Genomic DNA, 23,456 nt, shown 5'->3' with positions numbered 1-23,456 from the left:
GCTTCACCGGGCCGCGTGTCATATTAATGTCCTCCGTGTGATGTAATAGCCATTGCACTGCACTCCGGGGGTAATGATAACGCGTGGTTCCTTTTTTCGTGGCCACTCCCGGTCATATGATCGCCGGCCACTATCGTCAAAATCGATGGCGCTAAACGGTAGCCTTGTTTGGTGAATGTTTTTCGACGCGCTTAACAATGATTTTTTTGAAGATAACGTTGGAGCCACTTGGGCAAAAGTAACACGCTTTTTTGTGCGTTCTCAATTTCGTTTCATATCTCATATCGGATCGAACTGATAAAAGCGTCTGGCCGCGTCTCGTTTCAGTGGTATTTTTAGAAGTAACTTCCTACCTGTGATTGACTTTCCTGTTATTTCCAATTCAAATAAAGTTTTTCGTGTAATTTAAAACAAAGCTGTCATAAATGAACTGACGCAAGTTGGTAAAGTTTTACACAACTTTCTGAACGTAGAAAATACCGATCCTTTGCGTACATTCGCATCATTAACATTTTTTTTTTCATGCAGCCCGACCTCCGATTACAGCCCCGTGTTCAAATGGAAATTTATGCCTCGATTCCACCTCGATTCCGACGACGACCGCACAGACCACTGCTTTGCGGCGATGCGGCCACAGAAATGAACCCTTTTTCGGCATGGAAAGTTTTTCAAGCCGGCTCGGGCCGGGACGGTCGAGCATTTTTTCCCTGTCGTTTTTCGCCCGAATCCGATCCCTCGATTACTTTTGCCTTCTCCTACGTGGAACGGCAGCTTTTAGCCGCAGCCGATAAAGCCGATGATTTTTCCGTGCATTTCCCGGCGGCCTCTTTTTCGTGTTAAATATTTAATGTTCATCCCCGAGCTTATGCAACGAAGAGGACTTTATTTGGCGAAGACATTACTACTTGCCCATAGCTTCCCGGATGCCCTGGGATGCCAGGGATTGGTCTCATTTCCGCGCGGAAGCGCAGAGTAAATGTCAAAGTGTGGTCAGAGTTCGGTAAAAACCAACTCCCTGGGAAGGGCAGCAGATAGAAGGAGCGATGCGGGGCCGGATCGTTAGCTTCAGCCTCTTCAGACCAACCGGTAAGCATCGCATCGATGCATCCGAGGACCGCTCGGCGGTTCAAAACTGACCACCAGCCACTGACACACGAGCCATGCATTTTTTGGGTGCTGCAGTCCTCGGCAAAGAGGGGGGATTCTTTCCTAATTCAACTTTCATGGGCCGGGAGGACTGTCACGTGCATAGCACACATCTATTCTTGGAACGTCCACTATACGTTAGCCCCTGTCAGCTGATTTCTCCCTGCTGGCCACCCCAGCCGGATTATCTTCTGCGATGGAGCGGAGAAAAAGAAACTTTAAACTTCCGTATCCTGTGGAGCGTGCTGGTCAATGGTCAAGAATGAGGTCAACATTTTATGCCTTCCGTGGACAACGGTAAACGGTACCCACCATCCCCGAAAGGATAACCAGTGCCAGTACGACTGCCAGAGGGCAGTCGACTTCAGGCTGGGGCGGAACAGTAAAAGTCAAACAGCACGAACTTTTTTCGACTTGGTGCTCGTGCTCCTCGAGGTGAGCGTAAAGTTTTACCGTTTTATTAAAGTTTGTGGAACACTATTTGACTTTTTCATCGCTTTTCACACCACCGCCGAATGGGCAATTACAGTTTTGGTTGATATTTTAATTATTTTTTTCCACAAAGCGTTACAAAGATCTGTCCCATAAATTGGCGGTTCCGTTTGCCTTGAAGCGACATTGTGTGCCACAAAGTAAAAAGGGTCCAGGAAAAATGTGTTTCGCATCCCCGTGACGACACTATATTGAACGCAAATTCCACGCTGTGCAAATAGGCGCACGACGCCGAACACACAGAGACCATTAATTGTGTTGCGAGTGAAATGTGTTTCGAAACAGTGCCGCGCCGGCAAGTTTAGTTGCCGTCAACAGCAACAGCTAACAAACCCACCCCTCCGCCGGTGGCGGCGGAACACTTGAAACCCTCCACCGTGTACTGGCCACCAACCGGTAGCGTACGGACTCTCGTTTGTTCTAGGCCGGGCCCGGGCAGTACCGCCCCCGATCGTCTGCCCGATGGCTTGCCGGAAACTATTCCATTCCACGCGAGGACCACGGGAAGAAAACTGCGTTCCGACACTCACGGCCACACGGCACCGTCTGTTTGCGTACAAGCGTTTGAATTGATACAGCAAATGAAGCAAATCACTTAATTATTTTTGCAAACACTACACCGAGAGCCCCTGGTGGGGCCGTGGCCGCCAACGTTTGTAAGGTATTAAAAAGAATTCCCGACACAGTTACGCGAAGTGGCTAGCGAAGGTTGTTCTGCAAAAGATTTTATTAAATGCCAAGATGTAAGATTAATCTTTGTAGATCAAAACTCAGTGAATAACATGAAACTGTGTTGTGTATAAGCAATATTTTTGCTTTTCGCGGATCATTTCTACATGAGGCAAATGTTTGCCACACAGATTCAGAACAGCGAAAAATCCTCTGAAAACACAGTTTATTTTCTGCAGACAATTTTTACGATCATCAGGTGTCTTGTCATTGATCTGATTGTTTTAATTGATTAAGATAATTCGTTTACACTACATGTGGTCTTCTCGGTTACTTGAAGTTTCACCAAAGCCCACATGTTCTCGATATTTGGCAAGTCTGGACCTTTTCTATGGTGGTTATCGTTTCAACATCGTCATTCGAAAGGTACTGAATAACGGAATTTGTCAATTGGTACATTATAATGTTCCAAGTTAATAGTTGAGCAGTGAGTCTTGATAGTCTTTCGAGTCAATAAGATCCAGGCAACAAACACCAGAAATCCTAACTGGCCAGTTTCGTGCCAGAAATGCATCCGTAGACCTGATCCGAGAATTATTTTCTTCATGAGGTTCTGACACGGCTATAAGAGATTCAACCCTTCATAAATGTACAGGGTGTCCAAGCAGGAGCTCTTTTTTTCATTTTGTTATAAAACAGAAACGGCTGAATATTTTTCGATGCTTAAACATTTATTTGAAAGGTTGATTCTTAAATTTTTTTTACGAAAAACAATGTTGGTCAAATGTCTACCACAATTTGTTTGGCAGTAGCCCATTCGGTCGACCTATTTTTGAGTACATTTTCGATTGTATCTGGTCCTATTTCGGCAATAGCATCTTGAATTTGGGTATTGAGGTTGTCAATAGCTGCTGGTATGTTCGCATAACATAAATATCGATTGGGGCTGACGCTGTATGGCACGTAGCGCCGTCCTGTTCAAACCAAACGCCGTCCAAGTTCTCAGCTTCAATTTCGCCGAAAAACCAATTAGCCGAAATCCGCACCAAAAAGTCACTCGTTGTGGGTGCATTGGCTTCACTTGCATGATTTGTGAGTTTTCCGAACCACAATACTCCTTATTAACATAGCCACCGAGGTAGAAATGAGTTTCAATGAAATGTGGTTTTGACGAATGATTTGACGTTCTACCACTTTCGAAATATTTTTTCATATTTCTCAAATTTCTGCAACCGAAACTGTATTTTGTACATAAATTCTAAGAATCTACCTTTAAAATAAATGTTTAAGCATCGAAAAATATTCAGCCGTTTCTGTTTTATAACCAAATGAAAAAAAGAGGGCTTGCTTGGACACCCTGTAGATGAGCCTTGACCAACGGTCCATCAGTCCAGAGCACCTTTTCCCAGAGCGAAGGGAGTGTTAGAACATGCCGATGGTAAAATGTTATTCTGTTTCTAAACTGGCCTTACATAGGTGCGAAGAACTAGCCCAGATTTGCCAGCAACATGTTGTGTAGATCGGCAAAACATACTTAAATTTACTACAGAGACTGTAATATCGTGTAAAGCAGTTCGTGTTAGACTAAACTAACGTTCAAGATATTTGCAAAACGATCAAAAAAGTAAACATTGAATAAATTCCTCTGGAGAGGAATAACTTTTTTCACTAGCCACTGTAGCTTTCCCAGAGTCTTTCGCTGATGCGGAGTCTTTCATTTACCTTAACTAAATCCACCCGATTCCCTAGCCCTCCTCGAAGGGTCGGAGCCACACAGTGGTCGAGTGGTCGAGACAGAAGCCGGTGGTCAGCCAACATGCGGTGCGAAACATTGTCCAGTTTCTCCCTAATGTTCCTCCCTAGATGAAGAGAGGTTTATTAGGAAAACCGGTAAAAGAAGTCCACTTTCCACTTTCCACTGGATCGCCCGACTGGACTCGTCGTCGTCAAGGGCGCGGTCCGGAATGGTTTTCATAATTAAATTCTCACCGCGGCACCAGCCGCGGCGTCCGTGTGGAGCATAAATCACGGTTTCGGTTAATTTTTCATCAATTTGGCCAGAGGAAAATGTGGCACGAGAAGAGAATTATATTTGATGGAGGACCTCCTCAGGAAGTCACCGGCCCGGTACGACTGGTGAGCTTGGAATAGAGTTTTCCCGTTTAATTTTCCAATGTGGATTCTAATTAAAATTTCAAAAGCTAATGGCAGCGCCCGGCCGGCCAGCCACCCAACGTAGTGCATCGTTACACGAGCCGCTTGAGTTTAGAAGGTTGCAGCGCTTTCGGAAACAATCATTGGTTTTTATGCTTTCCCCGTTCGGTCGATCACTTTCCGCCTTCGGGTGGGGCTTGCCGTCCCCAGTCGCGTATAATATATTTATTTATTTATTGGCCACTTGGTGCGTTTCGCAACGTCGGTCCGGTGGTCCGTGCACATTTTTGATGGCGGTTCGGGTTTCGGTTTGAGTTTGCCATTCCCTTTCCCCGTCGACACCGTGCGGTCCTTTCGAGATCGGCTGGCTGGCTAGGCCCGTGTCACGAAAGATGGCGCAATTATGATTCATTAACGGCACGCGCTGGCGAAAGCGTGATATATGCTGGTGCGGCGCTTGTCTTCCGTTCCATTCCGAAGTTCGCCGAAGTGTGTGATACCGTTTTCTACTTCTAATTGGACTTTCATGACATGGACGGACGATCGGGGTGCGTGCGTGTGAATGGGAGAGTGGAAAACTGCACTTTACAATTAAAGAAAAACGGCTACGGTAGCTTTCGGTAGCCGCCGGGTCGGTGAAGGCCGGTGGGTATACCTTCTAATGCTCCTCCGAGGGACCCAAACGGTCACGCTCACGAGCGCCTATCAATAAACGGTCCCGATTCGTCACCTTGGCGTCGGTGGAACTGTGGAGAATGCAATTTTTTTTTTGCACTGCATCACGCTGCAATCGGAACGGTGTCATTAGTTTCACGTGTCGCGACCAAACTAGAGCGCCGGGCATTTATCACATCGCCGCCCGTCGTGACGAGGCCGCTCTTCGATGAAGCGCCTGTCAACACCGTTCAGATGGCAATAAAATTTACCCTCCTTTTATTTACCTCATAAAGTTTCGTTTTTACTGCATTCTAAAATTTTTGGTTCAGTTTCTCCAACGATGGCCCCTTGCTGTGTAGATATAAAATGGCAAAAAATGACCCCGATACAAATATTTATCATCAATAGCAGCACCAAATGGCAACAGCGCGTGCACTAGAATGGGAATAATTAATAAAAATCCGGAACAAATCGCTTGACTTGCTACCAGCGTGGCACGGAGTCGTCATAAATCATGTCGTTCCCGTGCCCAGTGGCCACCGGGATTCATTTCGTTCGCCTTCATCAATTCCTTTTCACCCGCGGCAAGGAATGTAAGATCGACGGACAGCCAAACCACATACCGTGCTCCGTGGTATGTGTCCCACGGTCACCTGTTGTGTGCTGAATGATAAATGATAATTGTTGCCCATAAATGCACTCTGGTTCCGATAATTGTTTAATACCGACCACTAACCTCCTTTCTGCGGGGCATCGTCGTTCCTCAAGGTCTATATTTTCTGCGCCAATTTCTTATACAACGTTTGTTCTGTTCCACTTTCCAGGGCCCTACGAGGACGGTCGTCATGAGGACAGCAATTGGCAGACGATAGTAACACGCGGGCACAATATTATGAACCAACTTTGCGGGCAATATAATCGGAGAGCTTCTGCAGCAGCTGCACCGTGGTTGTGATCGAGGCGCAATATCTGCGTGGTTGTTGGCCGCCTTCAAGAGGAGTGTTCGCATCGTCAGCGGACCGCAAACCCGCATAAAAGTCCCTCGAAAAGTACGGCGCGCAGTTTTGTATTATATTGCGACCTTAAGGAAGGAGTCCACGCATTGCTTAACCGGCAACAAAGCCCACAACACTCTTTGTGCTGTTTCTTCAAACTGTCCAGGCCATAAACGGATCTAGTGCCAAATTTTATCGATTAAGAAACTAGGAGGAAACGTAACAAACGACACACAAAACAATAGTCATCCAATCGCTGAGACAGAGCTGTGCAGAAACGGTTCCATTTAAGGTACCGTCAAGAAAGCTACAGAAATCTACCAAAAATATACCACAACTCCAGTCTTTAAGACTGGATTCTGTTGGCATTCTGCAAGTGGAAAGGAATTCGTGATTGCCAGCGTAAGACCATCTGGTTTCGAGAAGCGACCGTCAAGCGGAAGAACGTCACGATAGCGTCATTCTGGGAAGGCTAATCGAGACCATCGAGAGCTACTAGTCAAACAGATTGAAGCGACAGCAGCCAAGGTGCGCGCCCTAGGGTCCCACATCAAGCCAGCGAAATTGCCTAGGGAGCAGTGTGGAATGATCGAAAAAGGGGCGGCCGTCAAATTAGGTTCACGTCAGACGCGAGACAAGCTTCCGCGTCGTACCGCGTGGGATATTTGAACCGCAGCGGGTCGCGTCACGCTCGAAAGGGACCCAAAAATCGATCCCATTACCCCGATAACGTCCTGATGCTGCATATCATTATGTTCGCGAGAAAGCTTTTCTGATTCCCGTACCGTAAATAAGCCAACCGTACCCGCGAGAGCGAGCAAGGAACGAACGAGTGAGTAGGTCAGGACACAGAGCACGCCCAGAAAGCACTATCCACCCTACGTGGCCAGGGCATCGCGATGGGAAACAAAACGTCATGCTGCTCGTACTCGAGCCCACCGCCGGAGCGGAGGAAAGTGAAGGAGGCGCCCGTGTTCGAGGAGCACCTGCCGGAAGGCGAACTATCCACCAACAACCTGCAGCACATTTCCGAGCGCGAAGGTGACGACGGGGAGCACGATCCGTCCGTTGATCCGTCCGCCGGCACGATGTTTCTCGAGCGCTCGAAGCAGAGCCTCGAGAACGGGATGACGCGCAAAAAGTCGCAGCATCAAATAGCACCGCAAGGTGGTGGCCCCGGGAGTGGTGGGGCCGGTGCTGGCGGTGGTGGCGGTGGTGGCGGTGGTGCTGGTGGCGGCGGCGGCGGCGGAGGCGGCGGCGTGATGAAGAAGAGCAGCAGCTGTTCGACCATCTACCTTGACGACAGTACCGTCTCGCAGCCGAACCTCAAAAACACGGTCAAATGTGTGTCGCTGGCCATCTACTATCACATCAAGAACCGCACCAGCGAGCGGCGGATAGACATCTTCGACGAGAAGCTACACCCGCTCACCCGGGACCCGGTGCCGGATGACTACGACCGGCACAACCCGGAGCACCGGCAGATCTACAAGTTCGTCCGGACGCTGTTCAACGCCGCCCAGCTGACGGCCGAGTGTGCCATCATCACGCTCGTCTACCTCGAGCGGTTGCTCACGTACGCCGAGCTGGACATTGCGTCGTGCAACTGGAAGCGGATAGTGCTTGGCGCCATCCTGCTGGCCAGCAAGGTGTGGGACGACCAGGCGGTGTGGAACGTCGACTACTGCCAGATCCTGAAGGACATCACCGTGGAGGACATGAACGAGCTCGAGCGCCAGTTCCTGGAGCTGCTGCAGTTCAACATCAACGTGCCGTCGTCGGTGTACGCCAAGTACTACTTCGACCTGCGGACGCTGGCCGAGGCGAACGATCTGTCCTTCCCGACCGAGCCGCTCTCGAAGGAGCGCGCCCAAAAGCTCGAAGCAATGTCGCGCGTCATGCAGGACAAGGCGACGGCGGAAGCGCTGAAGAACGGGATGAAGAAGTGGTCCTCGATCGACAACATCCACCAGCAGGGCGGTGTCCGGCGTAGCGTTGCCATTCTGTCGTGATTTTCTTCCCGATCGTGGATTGTGGTGCTCACTGCACTGGCGGCGCCCACAGGTGATCGCATGATCGCGACCCTTCCCGCACTGAGCAGCTGGTTGCTATTTTGAGGCATAACTGCCATTTCACAACACACAACCTACTCTTACTCTAATGCTAATACCCGCCAACATTTTATCGCTATTGTAATTACTACCGCCACAGTCTGTCCCAGCAGCCGCTCCCCCCTAAACCCGAAACCCGTAGTGTAGCGAACTGATTCTTCCTCGAAGAAGCGAACGAGTGATCGGTCCCCGCAGCCGAACGTAGTCAACAGCCCGGTTGCAATTCGTTTCGCTTTAGGACGCCGCTTCGTTTGTAGTATACTCAAAGGCAGCAAAGCCACCCCAGAAACACGGGTGTGGCTACAGCGCCGCCGATCACCGTTAATGGTAGAAAAAATGTGCTCGAAAGCAGTGAACGAAGAGGAGTTTTATTGATAGAGACGCTAGCGAGGGAGAGAGACAGTGTGTCCAGTGTGCCGTGTAATCCTTGAACGAAAGGATGAAGGACGACGACGGGGCTTTCTGCGCCGCGCCATTAGACTTTTCCGAACGCACGTTCCGAAAACTTTAAGGAATAATAACCTACCGTCGACGGAGAGTTTAGTTTCGATTCGAACCCTTAGGACGGATAGAAGATAACAGACACCCCTAACCGAGCCGTCCGGATGGTTCGGAGTCGAAAATCCCATTTCTGTGTCACCGGAAACGCCACCGGCGAACGGTGAAGCTCTTAAACCGAAGCACCGAAAATAGTTTTTCCTCGTTGAAAAGAGAAAGGAATCGCAGAAGAAAGTGCTGTCCTTTACACGATACAGCCAAACAGAGAACCACAACAACTATGTGTCAATTTATGCTAATCCACCACCACCCATCCAGGTGGTGGCCAGAGAGAGGAGGTGTGAAAAGAAAAAGGTTGCGATGGGGTGAAAACAGAACCGCTGTCCTTGCCAACGGCGATGGATGATGGATATTTTTATATCTTGCTCTGGTCCAAACAACGGTCGAAGAACACGCGCTACAGTCGAAGACAGAACACAGGATAATTTCTTACTTACTTTTTCACGTTCATGCCACGCGGTGGCGTTGGTGTTGGGAACACGTTCGGTTACTTATCTTTCCTTTCTGCCCACAACACTATCTTGGTAGTGTCTTTTAGAAATTTTCTGTCCCTTTTACATCATTTTTTACACTTGTTCTCAAATTGATTCGTTTGTACGGTCACTGTTTAAAGCCAACTACCGTCTTCCTTCATTTGCAATGGCTTTTAATTTCTCGTTAACTTATTTTTTATCTCCTGTTTGGCCTGTTTTCTCACCATTTGACGGCATCGTAGTGAAAGTGTACTAAAGGGGGAACGCATTTTCTAGTGATATTTCTAAAAAACTCTATCGTTAGTGGCAAGATAAAATTTCATACTTGGACGGGTTACACATTTGTAAAGAAACATAAAAACATCTATCCCATAAAAAGAAACAAAACATACACATTAGGCAAGAGGTAAAATCTCGCTCGTCCCGCTTTTGTAGAGAAACAATCACCTGAACAAACAACGCAAAGAGAAACATTAAGTTGTGAACGGAACGGAGAACGGAAGCAGCTTAAGGCAAGGTACAATAGAACGGCGTCGTCAGAGGTACACCGGAAGAATCGAAAGATATTTGGATAACACATTCGGACACAGTATTTGTTTTGTTTTATTTTGAGTTTCTTATTTGAGCTCTGCACTTTACAATGTTTCTTTCAACACACCTTTCCGCGGTCTTCGTGCTCGATTCTTGAACAAATATTATTGGCCCCTAGCATTAGCATCTAATCAAATCAACCAACTAACTAAGTCAGCTTTCGGTTCAGTCCCGGCGGAACACGGATTTATCAAAAATTTGCCGCGAACGGCGAAGGCGAATGCGCGCCGCCGCCACGCAGCACAGAAGGGGACACAAGTGATAGTAATTAACGAATGAAAGCTAGAGTATCCACGGAAGGGAACACCACCCCACACCGGCGGATGTAGAGTGCATAATACTAATTTGGTAGTCGCTTCCCAAGCGTGTAGAGGATAGAGGGCTAAACACAAAGTATCACACTACACCCCGGATGCCGGGGACGCTAAATACGTATTGCATCGTCTCGGAACCGATGCTTTTGCTCGATCTAAGGATTAAGAAGAAAGTGTGACAGCATTAGGCAGGACAGCCTTCCAGCCAGTTGGGCCATCCTCTCGATGCAACGTTCCGCCAAATGGTGGCATCCACTCAGAGCAAGCACAAAATGAGAAAGGCAAAAACCCTCGGAGGCCCCATCGTGAAAAAGGGAGCATCGTTTTAAGGTTTAAATTCGACGGAAGGTGGTGATATTTGGATGTGGCCCGATTTGAGAAAACCCAACCCACTTAAAAGGAAGTAGAACATCAAGTCAGGCGTTTGGAGAGTGTGTTGGTTTGGTTTGTAAGCCAACACCAAATTGAGTCCCCGGCAGAGGGAACCCAGGTGGACAGAAAAGGTCACTCATACGACCGAGGTATAACACAAGACTAACCGATCCGATGATAGTAAGTAGATGCCGGCGTAGAAGCGGGTGGCGCGAGAGAACCGTTCACCGATTCCGGTCATTCATTAACCCACAGAAACGCGCACGGCGCAGGAAACACACGAAGCCAGGCGGCCGACCGGGCGCCGGGAGGTTGTTGGCGCGAAACTATCGTACCAATTTATATGATTGTAACTTGTAAGCTATATTGCGAGAATGAAGCGTAGTCTCACGGTCGAACGCAACAGTGAAGGTGGTATAAAAAGAGAAATAAAATTCGAACGATGGCGATGGCGAAAACTGAAATGACAACGAATGACCCCGTGTGGGGGACTCTACTCCGAATGCGGGATTTTTAAAATTAGTTTTATTTGCTTGATAACACGGTAAGTAACACGATCGTCTGACGGGTTGAAAAACTGCTACGGTTCACTTTCGTACTTGGCCACGCCTTAGGAGCGCCAGCTGGAAAAGGACGATCCACCAAACTGACTCGGTTTGGGTTGCTGCTGCTGAGCCAGTCCACCGAACGAAACGCCCGCCGACGAGGAACCGAGCTGCTCGAACAGATTGTTCGATTGCGTCGGTGACCCAGCGCCCGCAGCTCCGGGCACGGCCCCAGCTCCGGCGGCTCCGAAAGCGGCCCCGCCACCGAATGCAGGCTTTGGACTACCGAAGCTCGGTGCTCCACCGAAGGTCGGGGCACTGCCAAAGGTCGGCGCACCCCCGAACGTCGGCGCACCGCCGAATGCTGGGGCCGCTCCGAAAGCTGGCGGTTTGCTGAAAGCGGATGCTCCCGTGGGTGAGGAGAACGCATTCACCGTGCCACCGCCGCCGGCCGGTTGACTGAACGGGCCTGGGCTAACAGCACCGAACCCACCGGCACCGGTCGGTGTCCCGGTGGCTCCACCGAAGATTGACTGCGACGCCGCGGCGGACGATGGCGAAGCGGCCTGGGGGCTACCGAAGGGGCCACTTCCGGTTGCTGCTGCCGCCGATCCAAACAGTCCCGTCGCGGGTGACGCCACCGCCGGACTGCCAAAGATGTTGCCCCCTGCGCTGGCTGCCGTTCCCGAGCTTCCCGTGCCAAACGCGGACGTTCCACCGAAGATTGAACTTCCGGTGGCGGTAGCATTGTTGCTAGCAGTGACACTGCCAAACAGTCCGCCTGTCGGAGCAACGCCGCTTGCTCCGGTGCCTGCTCCACCACCGAAAATACTGCCCCCAGCGGAACTTACGGCGGTGGTGGCGGCGCCGAACAGAGAGCTCGTTGTGGAGCTACCGAAAAAGGATCCCGCCGTGGCCGTTGATGCTGTTCCTGCCGCGGTGCTTGTTGCTCCGAAAAATCCGCCACCACCGAACAGTGAAGTGGATGTGGTGGCCACCGTCGGAGCCGTCGCCGTCACTGTCGCCATTCCGCCAAACACGGACCCTCCAGCAGTTGCCGCCGTCGGTGAGGTGATGGATCCGAAGAAACTGCCACCCGGCGATCCGGTTACCGCCGGTTTGGCCACGGAACCGAAGATGGAACCTCCAGTGGCAGCAGCACCGGTTCCAGCGCCACCCCCGAAGATGCTGCCGGTGGAGGTGGCCGGATCATTGCCGGGTGTTTTCGGTGCACTACCGAAACCGGTGGCGGAACCAAAAATGTTACCCGACGTTACCGGAGACGGTTTGGTGGCGTTCGGAGAACAGATCGTTATCGAACCAAACAATCCGGCAGCGGTCGAATCAGTGGTGGACGTTCCGGTGGCCGATACGGGGGACGCTGCAGTGGCCGTAATTGTGGCCACCGTTGTGAGCGGTTTGCCGAAGGACAGCGATCCACCGAAAGCGGAGCCGAACCCAACGGTACCGCCGGGTGAAGCGACGGTACTGACCGTCGCCGCGATTGCTGGAACTGCCAACGGTGCGCTTAAGATGGCCGGAGCAGAACTTGTCACCGTCGATTCCAGTTTCAGTTCAACGTTCGCCGCGTCGTTTGTGGTCACCGTGGGAGCTTTCGGTGATGTGAATCCCGTCGGGAAACTGCTACCGGCAGGGGAACCGGTACCGAACGAAAGACCCGTGGTGCCCGTTGCCGACGTACTGCTGACCGCACTGCTGGCCACCACCGTGGCCGGTTTCACGCTTCCAAACAGTGAACCTCCTGCCGGTTGGCTTGCGGTTGCCGCAGAAACGATCGGTGTAATGGTTGTGCTGCCGAACGAAAGGTCCGAAAACAGACCCACCGTCGGTTTCGAACTATCGGCCGGCTCCAGTTTGGTGGTGGCAGTGCTGAGGGAACCAAATAATCCACCCCCGGTACCAGCTCCACCGAACAGACTGCTGCCACCGATGGATCCGAAAATACCGGTTCCCCCCGTGGACGAAACCGTGGGACTACTGCCCGTCCCGGCGGACGCCTCCGTCGGAGCGATTGGTTTCGTCGGTGTAACCTTCGTCACCTCGAGTGAGTCAACCTTCTGCAGTAGACTGGTCAAGGCCGGCAGGGGTGCGACCGCTTTCGTCGACGTGGACGAATCAGCCGCAGGACCGAACGATGGCGGCAGCGGCTTATCTTTACTATCCGTCGCCGGTGGAACGTTCTCGTTGGTGACTTGACTCGGCTTGGCCACTCCTGTGACTGCCGATCCGAATGTGAGACCAGCGCCACCGTTGGCGACCGCAGTCGAAGGTTCGAACGAGAACGATGTTTTCGGGAGCGTTCCGAACGACATCGCTGGAACATTGGCCGCGGAAGAACCACCGAACGAGAACGCCGGCTTGGCCGAAGCGGAGGCTGTCGGCGTTGAGGGTTCGGCGGTAGCTTTAAAGATCGACGATCCACCGGAGGACGCCACGAGACTGGGCGTTGTGCCAAAACTGAACAATCCGGTCTTTGGGGGAGCTCCATTCGGTTCTTTTGCCGGTGCCTGGGTCGGTGGATCCTTTTTTTCGGTCGCCGTGCTTCCATTGGCTTTGCTGCTAATCAGACTGGCACCGGTCGAGATGGTGCCACCGGCGATCGAAGCTTTAACCACCACCGGCGACTGCTGCTCGGCGACCGGTTCCGGCGCCGGCATTGGAGCGCTGGTCGCGGGTTGACCGAACGAGTACGCTATCCCTGCGACGGATGTAGTCGGTTGGTTGAATGTGAACGGTTTGGCCGTTGGTTTCTGTGGCTGTTGTTGTTGAGTTTTTTGCTGCTGCTGTGGCTGTTGCTGTTGCTGTTGCTGTTTCTGATGCTGTTGGGCCTTCTTCTGTTCCTCTTCGCGGTTGGCCACAAGCTGCATCGTTTTCGCCTTTTCTTGCTCCAAATTCAAATTCCGTCGCACTTCGTCCCTCCTTTCACGCACCACCTCCGAGCTAAGCCCTACACGATCGGGGCGCTTCGGTGTGATGGTGACCACCTTCCGGCCGGCGAGTGCCTTCCGTAAGGCGATCAGTTTGCCTTCACCCAAACGCTTCGTATCGGCCGCTACCTGCTCACTGAGTGTGAGCGAAATGATGGAATCGGTCAGTGATTCTATCGTGCTTTCGTCCGCTTCACCATTGGTGGGGATCTTACGTTGATTCGGCTGCTGCTGCTCGTCTTCCAATCCCTTCAGAGTTCCGCGTATGCCAAGTTTGTGCTTCAGATAGCCCAGCCTCTCCCGTTGGCGGTTCAGAATTTCCTGCTGCTTCGAGAGCGTCTGGTAGAGTACCTCCAGGCTCGGTATGTGCATCCGTTGCCGCACGTTCGTCTGGCGGGCCTCCTCCAGGGCTACCCACTGGGCGTCGAGCTGTTTCGTGATGGTGCGTAACAGGTTCTCGTTGACTTTCAGCATACTTTCGAGCGACGATAGCTGCCGGCGGCTCGTCTGCGACATGACGTGCGTGTCCTGGTGCTGGTACTGCTGCGCGGTCGGATTGTTGAAGATCGTGCACTTGCTGTTCGCTTCGGCCACCATTGCGAACGCTTCGTTTAGCCCCAGGCGCAGCGCTTGCACGTCCGCCACCAACGATTCGGTGCTTTCGTTTGCCTGCGCAATGATGTCCTCCAGCTCGCGCAGGTTGCGTATGATCGTGGCCGACTCGTCTTTCGTACCGATCTGCACGTCGACCGAGCGCGATCGTTGCTGCAGATCGGCGAGCTCGCGAGTGAACCGTATCAGCTCGTCGATCGTTAGCGCCTGAATGATCAAGTTACTGTCCTCGATCGAGAAGTCGGCCTTCTTCTGCCCGACTGTCCCCGAACGGGCGGGCTGGCCGGTGGGAGCCCCGGAACCAGCCACCGCTGGTTGCTGCGGAGCGGGTGTATACGTTGGAGGAACCGTCACGAGGGGTTTGGTCACTGCCGCGGGTGCTTGCTGATGCTGGGGAGCAGCGACCGGTGCCGGTGAGGCTGCGGAAACCGTCGCTTGCGGTGCGATCCCCCCCATCGTGCCCATTGCGCTCTGGAACGGTGGTGTTGACATGGTCGGTAGACCACCGAGCGTCATTCCGAGGCCAGCTGGCGTAGCCGCACCGAATCCTGCAAACGGAATCGTTTTCGTCTCCGCACCACTCGGCGCGGAAGCGACCGTTGGCTGGGCTTCAAAAAACGTCACAGGCTTACCGGTCGATTGGGCTGGGTTGAGTTGACCGGTGGCCGAAACGGTACCGAACAAAGTGACCGGTGGCTTCTGTTCACCACCGGCCACCAGTGTTCCGGTGTTGAAGAAAGATTTCGACTTTGTCACGGCCGGTGTCGAGGTGGCGTTGTTGGGTAGAGAGAACGATATCTCCAACGAAGGTGCCACCGAAGCACTCGGAGGAACGTGCACCTGCGGCACCGAACTCGGTGGTCCCTTCTCCATATCAAGCTTCACAAACTGTCCCGAGGTGTCCGGTGTCGGTTTAGGTGGCGAGCAGATGCCCTTCACGTTCGGCAGCGTGTTGAGGACGTTGAACGACACCAGCTGACCGTACGTGGAGAGAAGATGAATCATCGGCATCACCGGGAACGTTTGCTCCCCGATCATGATCTCGTGCGTACAGCCCGTTTCGAGGGCGAACCCAAGCGGGAACGTTTCCTGCTTGTCCACCGTCAGGGGCAGTTCCGCCCGGGCCTCGTCCGTCGTCGTCCACTGGCACCAGCTCGGTGCTTCACCGGTTTCGGTGGTGCCCAGTATTCCCACCTCCATGCTGTTGGCCGACGCCATAAGCAACAGATTCCAGGGCAGGATGTGCTGAAGAAACACTTGCCCCTTTCGGGGACCGCTTTGGCTGTAGCAGATATCGTCGTAGTTGACGAGCGCCGGATTTCCCACTTTCGGTGCGTTCACGATAAACAAAGCCGGGACGGAGTCTGCCATGTGGGGCATAAACACGGCGGCAAACTGATACGTGCTGAGCCACTGGACGGCCAGTACATCGAACGTGCCGCCACCCTCGACCACACCCGGTGGACAAACGATCACACGGGCCCGCTTCAGGTCGGGTTTGAACTGCACCAGCTTACCGTTCACGAACGCCACGACCAGCTGCTTGCCCTTCGGACTCCAGCAGGCACACTGAGCTCGTTCGTCCGGATTGCCAGCATCTGCGAGTGACTGAAACTCCATGCCGGACGGTTCCGTCAGCGTGTACACCGATAGAACGCCGACTTCGGTGAGTACCGCTAGCATATTCGCTATGACCGGGTTCCAACAGAGCTGCGTGCTCCGTACGCCGGGTTGCGGAGATGTTCGAATTTCCTGCACCTTCACGACGGAAGCGGTTAGGAAGGAGGGCACAGAATAGATGTAGATGAAGGGCACACCATTCGCTACCACATCGACCGCAAGCAGGGCATGGTCACAGCTTACGGCTAGCTGGAACGCTTCACTCGGTAGCGGAACCGTACGCAGTGGAACCGGCTCGTTAACTACGCCATCGGTGGTGGTGATGTCGCCCAGTTTTAGCACTCGTAATTCCGGCCCCACCGTACCGGCAAACACAAGCCCATGGGAACTTGCGGCGGCCAGCAGGTTGGAGCCATTTTTAGCATTCCCATCGCTCTTGAATACGGGCACCTTGCATTGTAGTTTGAATTTTAGATCCTAGACGAGTGAAGAGACCAAAGCAAACTCAGCATAACCAAGCTTTGGGTTGTGCGCCTTCGATGTTCTTACCGTAACATCCAGCCCATCTGGAGCCTGCTGAGCCATCGCGTTGAAGTGTTCCGCGCACCGTACCGTACTATAGTTGGTTTGTCTGCTTAGACCTTTGTGTAATTAGATTTTGGGGTAATTCGAAACAATAAAAAGGAACAATTTGGCCGCACAAAAGATAACTAACCGTGGCGGCGTTTCTTTTGGTTGCTTCTTGCAAGCCAACCTTGGTCGTTGTTCGCGCCGCCGAGCTGTCATCGCGATCGCTTTGACAGCTCGAGGCAATTCATCGAAACATCGCTTCAAAACATCGAACAGGGTGACACTTTCCTTTCCACTTTCCGTAGTGCAATTCGAATTTCTTTTTGTCAAATGAAACACGTTTTACAGCTGTTTTCCTGCATCTTGCTTCCCCTTTTTGTATTTACACCAGCGACGTATTACACGTTGACTTCGGACGATGGTTTAACATATTTTTCCAGGTATCTCAGAATAAACGTACGATTTTCGATGCCTACGATACTCAGTGCTTCACGAAAATCGGTCATCATTTGGCAAATCGCACGATCCTTTACCACGGTGAATCCCCCGCTGGAGCAATGTTCAATTGCAAGTAGATCGATGAGAAAAAAACAGCCCACAATGTACTCTAGGCTTATTCGGCCAAACTGATGCCTACGGATCGACACGAACTCGATGGCCAACTTTTTCAGTGAATCCAAACAAAACTCATCCAATCCGGCGAACGGTAGAAACCGGTCGAAAATACCGTGCAATATGTCGAGCTTTGTTTGATTATTTCCAATCAGTAGCCGAGCACATTCCTCGTACGCACTTAAGCATTGCTGAAGTAGTGACTTCGAATCTGTAGCAAAAAAGGGAAATTAATGTGATTAATGTGCGACAGAGTTAGGCGGCCACTATTCGATACTTACACGGTTCGTCGCTTTCTACGATTCCAACGATCGTCGCATTCCACGAGCAACTGATTTTGTTCCCACAAACCTGGCAAGAAAACCCTCCGGTGAGGTGCTCCGGAACAAGCTCCATTACAAAACATTTACCACAGCCAGGACAAGCCAGTCGATGGTAAACTTCTCGGTAGAAGTCATCATCACCAGCTGTGCAACGGCTACAGTTACAAACGAAACAATACTGTTGCCGCAAATGCGTGTATCGATCGCAAGACCGCATTAGTTTGTAGTTGGGACCGTAACAGTTAAATATTTCCTCGCCAGCATCAATGGGTCGCGTAGCGTACACCGTGAGCCGAGATCCTTCGAAGGAATTTCTAATATTTGGATCACACGAGTGGTTAAACATACTGATGCGGGGAAAGATTCCGGTGAAAACGCGTGAACTAGTAAAATATCGATGCAACATTCCAGGTTTCAAGTGGAAGCCCTCTTCCTCGAGACAATCGCCAGCGGATGGTAGCGCTGCGCGAAGCTCACTGATTGCGTGGCCATTGCAAACCAGTTGACCAATGTGGCGCAAGATCAGTGATCCGGAAAGCACAAACAGTTCCGACTGCTTCATGGACGTAAAGGGTGAGCACCTTTCCGGAAAGAACGCGGTACATTCGCGCAGATAAATTGCTAGCATCAAAGCAGCCTAAAAGGGGTATTCGTTACGATGGATACGAGGATGTTTCTTTTATAATACTTGCCATTGAATAGTGCAGAAGATCGTCCCTTTTCATTTGATCGAAGTTGGTCACCAAACGAAAGACTCTACCATACTCGGCGAATCGATTTCCCTCACATTCCCTGGCGAGCTCTTGAAACCACGCTTCGGCACTATTCCTTCTCGTGCGTATTTCACAAAGTATTGTGCCAAATCCATCGAGAAAACTGCGAATTCCCAAATGGGCAATTCCGATAAGGTGCCAGAGGTGTTTCCGATAACCAAAGCACTCGAACCGGTGCAAAGCTTCATGCTGCTGACGGCACTTTGAACTACAGTAGCAAGCCCGTCCGCAGGTTGCACATCTATGGGGAAAACACACAAACAAGTTATGGCGCCGTTGCCTTTCTATCCAGCAGTCATGCCTTACTTACGGAAACGGAATGACGTTCACTTTGGCACATTTCTGGCAATCGAACGAGGGTAAAGTTGATCTGGATAAACTATCGTACACCGGAACAAATGAAACGGCACTCTCTCGGGCAATGATTCCGTTGTCTTTGATTTCCCCCACTGTTACTACGTAACGTCCGGTGATGGTTCCGATTTTCCTAAAAGAGTAAAATTTCGTAGCGTTACTGTAAGCCATTCGTGCTAGTCCTGGTCTCGAGCCAGTGGCATACTCCTTCAGTGTTGGAAGATCGTCACTTTTCTTGAAAAGAGATTCACTACCATCGAAAGAACTTGGGTCCATCGACTCCAGCGCCTCTTGCCATTGGGAAAGCTTCACCTTCTCCGCCCCGGATAATGGCCGCGTGACAGAAACCTCTTCAATATCCCTTATCACAGCCCGCAGCATCTGAGGGTCACGCAGCTTTTGGGCACACTCGGCCTGTCGGAAGAAAATCTTCAACCGACTCGCCTCCGGATAACCACCGGCCAGTGCCAGATGACAATCGTCGAAGGCTTCCTGGTAGCGACCGAAACGGTTCAAAAGCACAGCCCGATTCGCATGACCCAACGCTAGCGCTTCGGATCCCTTGGGAGCAGCAAATATCGCTTTACTGTACGCTTCCAGTGCGAGATGGTTGTTCTGTTTGCTTTTGAAAATATCGTTACCCCGTTCACGGAATTGATTGGACTTTGCCGACCCATCTGGGCGCACATTCGGTAGCGCTAACAGCCAGGAACGGAACGATTCACTGCGAACGGGAAGTCATAACGGGCATAACGATTTAGATTAGCGTGGTGATGATTGCAAGAAAAGTAATGTGCATACCAGAGGTCAGGGACGGCTGCTAAACGTTTGATAACATCAATCTCGTTGTTAAATTGACGGGGAAGATACTTTATCACCTGATGTTTTTCTATTAATTCAACTGCAAACGAATCCCAAGCGCTTTCCATCTTTACCGGCAAATAACAGAATCGAATGCCGTATGTCAACACAAAAGTGTACTGAATAAATATGTATGTCGAAATACACTCAAAACACAGCTGATTAGCAAAAGTTACCGACAGACCCTAATCAAATTTAACATATAGAACAGATTATCAAATGCAAAATAATTTTATTTAATAAGTAACTGGTTCGAATATAGTACACCTACTTCTAGAGTAATGCATAAGTGATTCACTTTTTCCTTTTGCACAATTTTGATCAACTGTGTATCAAAACGTTCCCATAGTGATGATAGTTGTCAGAAACGTCAAAACCGTTCAGCCCGGTGATGATTTTCCATTCGTGATACCGCAGCAAAAACAACACAACGCCGATCGGTCGGCGAACGTTCCCGGTAAAAACGCGGCCAGTACGAAGTCACAAGGGATTCACAGCTAAATGTGTACAATATTTCTGTGCCCGCAAGCATTATCGTGATCGGATCTTTAGTACAGCATCAGCACCGCGACAGGACTAACAGTGCTAAGCGCCATCGTCGTCGACCACACACAGAGAAAAAATGGCCTTTAGTTTTGCCGCATTTAGCTACATCGTGGCGCTCCTCATCGATGCGTTCCTCATCTTTTTCTCAATCTTTCACGTCATTGCTTTCGATGAGCTAAAAACAGACTACAAAAATCCGATCGATCAGTGCAATTCCCTCAACCCGGTAAGTGAACGGTTCTGCCACTCACACGGATAGTAGTTCTTATCGCTCACATCGTTCTGTTTTCTTCTCACCACAGCTCGTCCTGCCGGAGTACGGGTTACATGTTTTGTTTAACCTATTGTTCCTTTTTTCGGGCGAGTGGTTATCACTGGCCCTCAACATCCCGCTTATCGCGTACCATGTTTGGAGGTAATGATTCGTGCTGGCTTGCCACAGCACCCGGCAAACACCTGAGCAAACATTAAAAACCAAATCTTTCGCTGCAGGTATGCAAACCGACCGGTCATGTCGGGTCCGGGCCTATACGATCCTACGAGCATCATGAACACGGACGTTCTGCGAAGCTGCCAGCGGGAAGGCTGGATAAAGCTGGCCGTGTACCTACTATCGTTCTTCTACTACCTCTACGGGTAAGTTTCCCAGTAACCACAGTTTCCGGCCGATAAATCATCACCGTACCGTTTCCTATTTACAGCATGATCATGGCGCTAATCGCCGCGTAAGTGCCTGCCCGGCGAGACGACACATCAATCGATATGGGAACAACGTTTAGACGAAATTCACCCCCATCCGTACACACACACACACACCGTGGCCATTTGGTTCGAGTTGTGCAGTGGTGCTTCAGAAGTGCGATCGCAACACTTTTTAACCGGACAACGGTCGAACGAACGAAGCGCTACATACCTTTGCTACACTCACCTACAGCACATACCTAGGAAATATTGTACCAAGAAACTCACTCATCTTTCCGGGCCCTGAATATCCGGTGGTGATGGTGACTTATTTATTCCGTTCATCCATACCGACGATTAGCATGTGTAAAGCGCGACCCGCAATCGTTGTGGCCCAAAGGTGGGTCGCACGACGAGACGAGAAGATAATCGAAAAAAACAACCACTAGGCAAACGGCGTAGACAATTATTACCGTTATACAAATTTGTCCGAATAAATTTCATTTAACCCTTACCCGTCCCATAGTTTTAGGCGGGAAACTTACGTTGGTCTACTTGTGTTTATCTACAAACCAGTGAGTGAGGCGGCATATAAGGGTCGAAATGACGGTCCCGTGGTTTCGGATGGCACAAAAATTATGCAGGAATATCCATTCCTATCGTTGCGCAGTAATAAAACACCGCTTCATCCGTTTCCCATTGGTCGGTGTCGGTAGTTTATACATATTTTTTATTATTTCGAACAATAATCATCATGACGAAAGTAAACGAACGAAAAAAGAATCTTTTTATATGGCTACACATTGAATGATCATAATTTGCCTGGGGCACTAACGCGCGCTTGGGCTTGAATGTCATATCATGGTTCCTCTCCGCAGCGCTCACAACGCGGCTTGCGTTACGGCTGCCAATTCCTTATCCTATTCATACCTTCTTTTCATATAAATTACAAAATACTCCCTACAAACGATCGAGGCTAACACTAACGACTAACTCTACACACCGCGTACCAGTGCTAAATCATCTCGAGCGTTCCCCCCACACAGAGAGTTCCACCCCGGCCGATGGGAGCAGATCGGACGGGAGGCGAAGACAGATAAATGGCAGAGTAGAAGTACGTTACATCAAATTCTTACGACCTACGACGTGATTGTTTCACTAAAAGTTTAAAAGCTATCGCAGATTGCCTTCCACTCGCTCACAGGTGGCCGGTATAAATTATGTGTGGTTCAACCTTAAGCATCGAATAATACTAAACGTCTTCTACTAGCCAGCGGCACGCCGCTAACACCGTGCCGTTGGTTCCGTGATTGGTCGTTTCCTTAGCATGCTACTATCGATCGTGATGAACGTCTGCGATGCGATCGGCATCGTTTGTATACTATCGCGCTTATGAGCCTAAAAGTGGGGTAGACTAGTTTTCCACATGCTTACATCCTAAATCCTGGATCGGGTGGACGTCGCGCGGAGACCACCCCGACCGGAAACGCAAAACTGGGTAAACGGGCGTACAACACATCTTTCTTCTACACATATGACACAATATAACGTAAACGGGGCGCATACGAACACGATGGCCTACCTTTGGGGCGACGGTTGCCTGCAATGGCCAATTGGCGACGTAACTGCAGCTGGTAACTTTTCAATTTTGGTTTCATTTGTCGGCATGCTGGAGGCCGGCAGGCGTTGAAAGCGGGAACCACACATTCTGTACACTTTGTGACGCGGCCGCGGCCCAAAAAACTATTTCATCTTGCATTCGTGCCTCACATTCATTCACGCTTCACTCGCGCAACCCAGCGTGTCTCACAATTCGCTAACCTTATCGTTAAATTTACTACTGCCTCTCCTACTATGGTCCACTGGTCAAAACTAGGTCTCCGTGCGCCGTGCGGATGCACCGCACGGTGCATCTTCTGCCACACACACATAAAGCAACTTTCTCCTGGTCTCTTTCCCATGCGCGAGGCGGTGCTTGTTGGTGCAATGTATGCTGCTTTTTTTGGCTAAGCCCATTAACAGGAGCCCTGCCTTTCCGCACCCGGTCCTGCCCGTAATGGTCAACTTGTCGTACCGAGTTGCTCTTTAGCTTTTGAAGCCATCGGGAGCTTTGTTGTGCAGCAACCGGCCATCCAAACGCAATATTTCATTCAACCATTCAGTGTTTCCGTTTCTCCGTGTTTTTTGCGCTGCACCGAGAGGAAATCTGTTCAGCGTAACGGGCACTCGTTTGTCACAGCGGTACAAGTGTGTCCGCGGTTATTGCCACGACGAGCCGCACGGGGGGGATTTTCTTTCCTTAATCATAACTTCATCGTGCATCGCTTCGACTCGACTGTCTCGCTGGCCGGCTGGCCTTATAGCGGTAGTATGGAATGTCTGTACATCAATTTGATTAAGTCAACGAAATATGCCGAATCGTCGAAAGAGGGAGCGACGATAAATATCAGGGTTTACCATAAAGATTAGAATTATTGCC

The 23,456-nt window shown here is 50.8% G+C and overlaps 4 protein-coding genes across 4 annotated transcripts; 2 read left to right on the top strand and 2 right to left on the bottom strand.

The window, feature by feature from the left end:
• Positions 1-7,012: 7,012 nt before the first annotated feature.
• On the top strand, positions 7,013-8,125 carry LOC128273985 (cyclin-Y-like protein 1). The gene has a single exon (XM_053012065.1). It carries the CDS (start codon positions 7,013-7,015, stop codon positions 8,123-8,125), a length of 1,113 nt encoding a protein of 370 aa, XP_052868025.1.
• Positions 8,126-11,142: 3,017 nt separating this feature from the next.
• On the bottom strand, positions 11,143-16,842 carry LOC128273268 (nuclear pore complex protein Nup214-like). Its single transcript, XM_053011204.1, has 2 exons — positions 16,807-16,842; positions 11,143-16,734 (listed from the first exon to the last, which is right to left on the bottom strand). The coding sequence occupies exons 1-2, from the start codon at positions 16,840-16,842 to the stop codon at positions 11,143-11,145; spliced, it is 5,628 nt and encodes a 1,875-aa protein (XP_052867164.1).
• Positions 16,843-17,225: 383 nt separating this feature from the next.
• LOC128270909 (SET and MYND domain-containing protein 4-like) lies at positions 17,226-19,818 on the bottom strand. Its single transcript, XM_053008334.1, has 6 exons — positions 19,691-19,818; positions 19,095-19,613; positions 18,846-19,022; positions 18,455-18,776; positions 17,721-18,399; positions 17,226-17,650 (listed from the first exon to the last, which is right to left on the bottom strand). The coding sequence occupies exons 1-6, from the start codon at positions 19,816-19,818 to the stop codon at positions 17,226-17,228; spliced, it is 2,250 nt and encodes a 749-aa protein (XP_052864294.1).
• A 384-nt stretch (positions 19,819-20,202) lies between these two features.
• Positions 20,203-21,386, top strand: LOC128272866 (protein cornichon). The gene is made up of 4 exons (XM_053010748.1): positions 20,203-20,522; positions 20,599-20,711; positions 20,789-20,932; positions 20,998-21,386. Exons 1-4 carry the CDS (start codon positions 20,373-20,375, stop codon positions 21,023-21,025), a joined length of 435 nt encoding a protein of 144 aa, XP_052866708.1. The 5' UTR covers positions 20,203-20,372; the 3' UTR covers positions 21,026-21,386.
• Positions 21,387-23,456: the final 2,070 nt, after the last annotated feature.

This window comes from Anopheles cruzii, chromosome 3 (assembly GCF_943734635.1).
Source record: "Anopheles cruzii chromosome 3, idAnoCruzAS_RS32_06, whole genome shotgun sequence".
NCBI classification, from domain to species: domain Eukaryota; kingdom Metazoa; phylum Arthropoda; class Insecta; order Diptera; family Culicidae; genus Anopheles; species Anopheles cruzii.
Note: the sequence above shows the minus strand (reverse complement) of the source record. Positions and strands in the feature narration are given on the sequence as shown.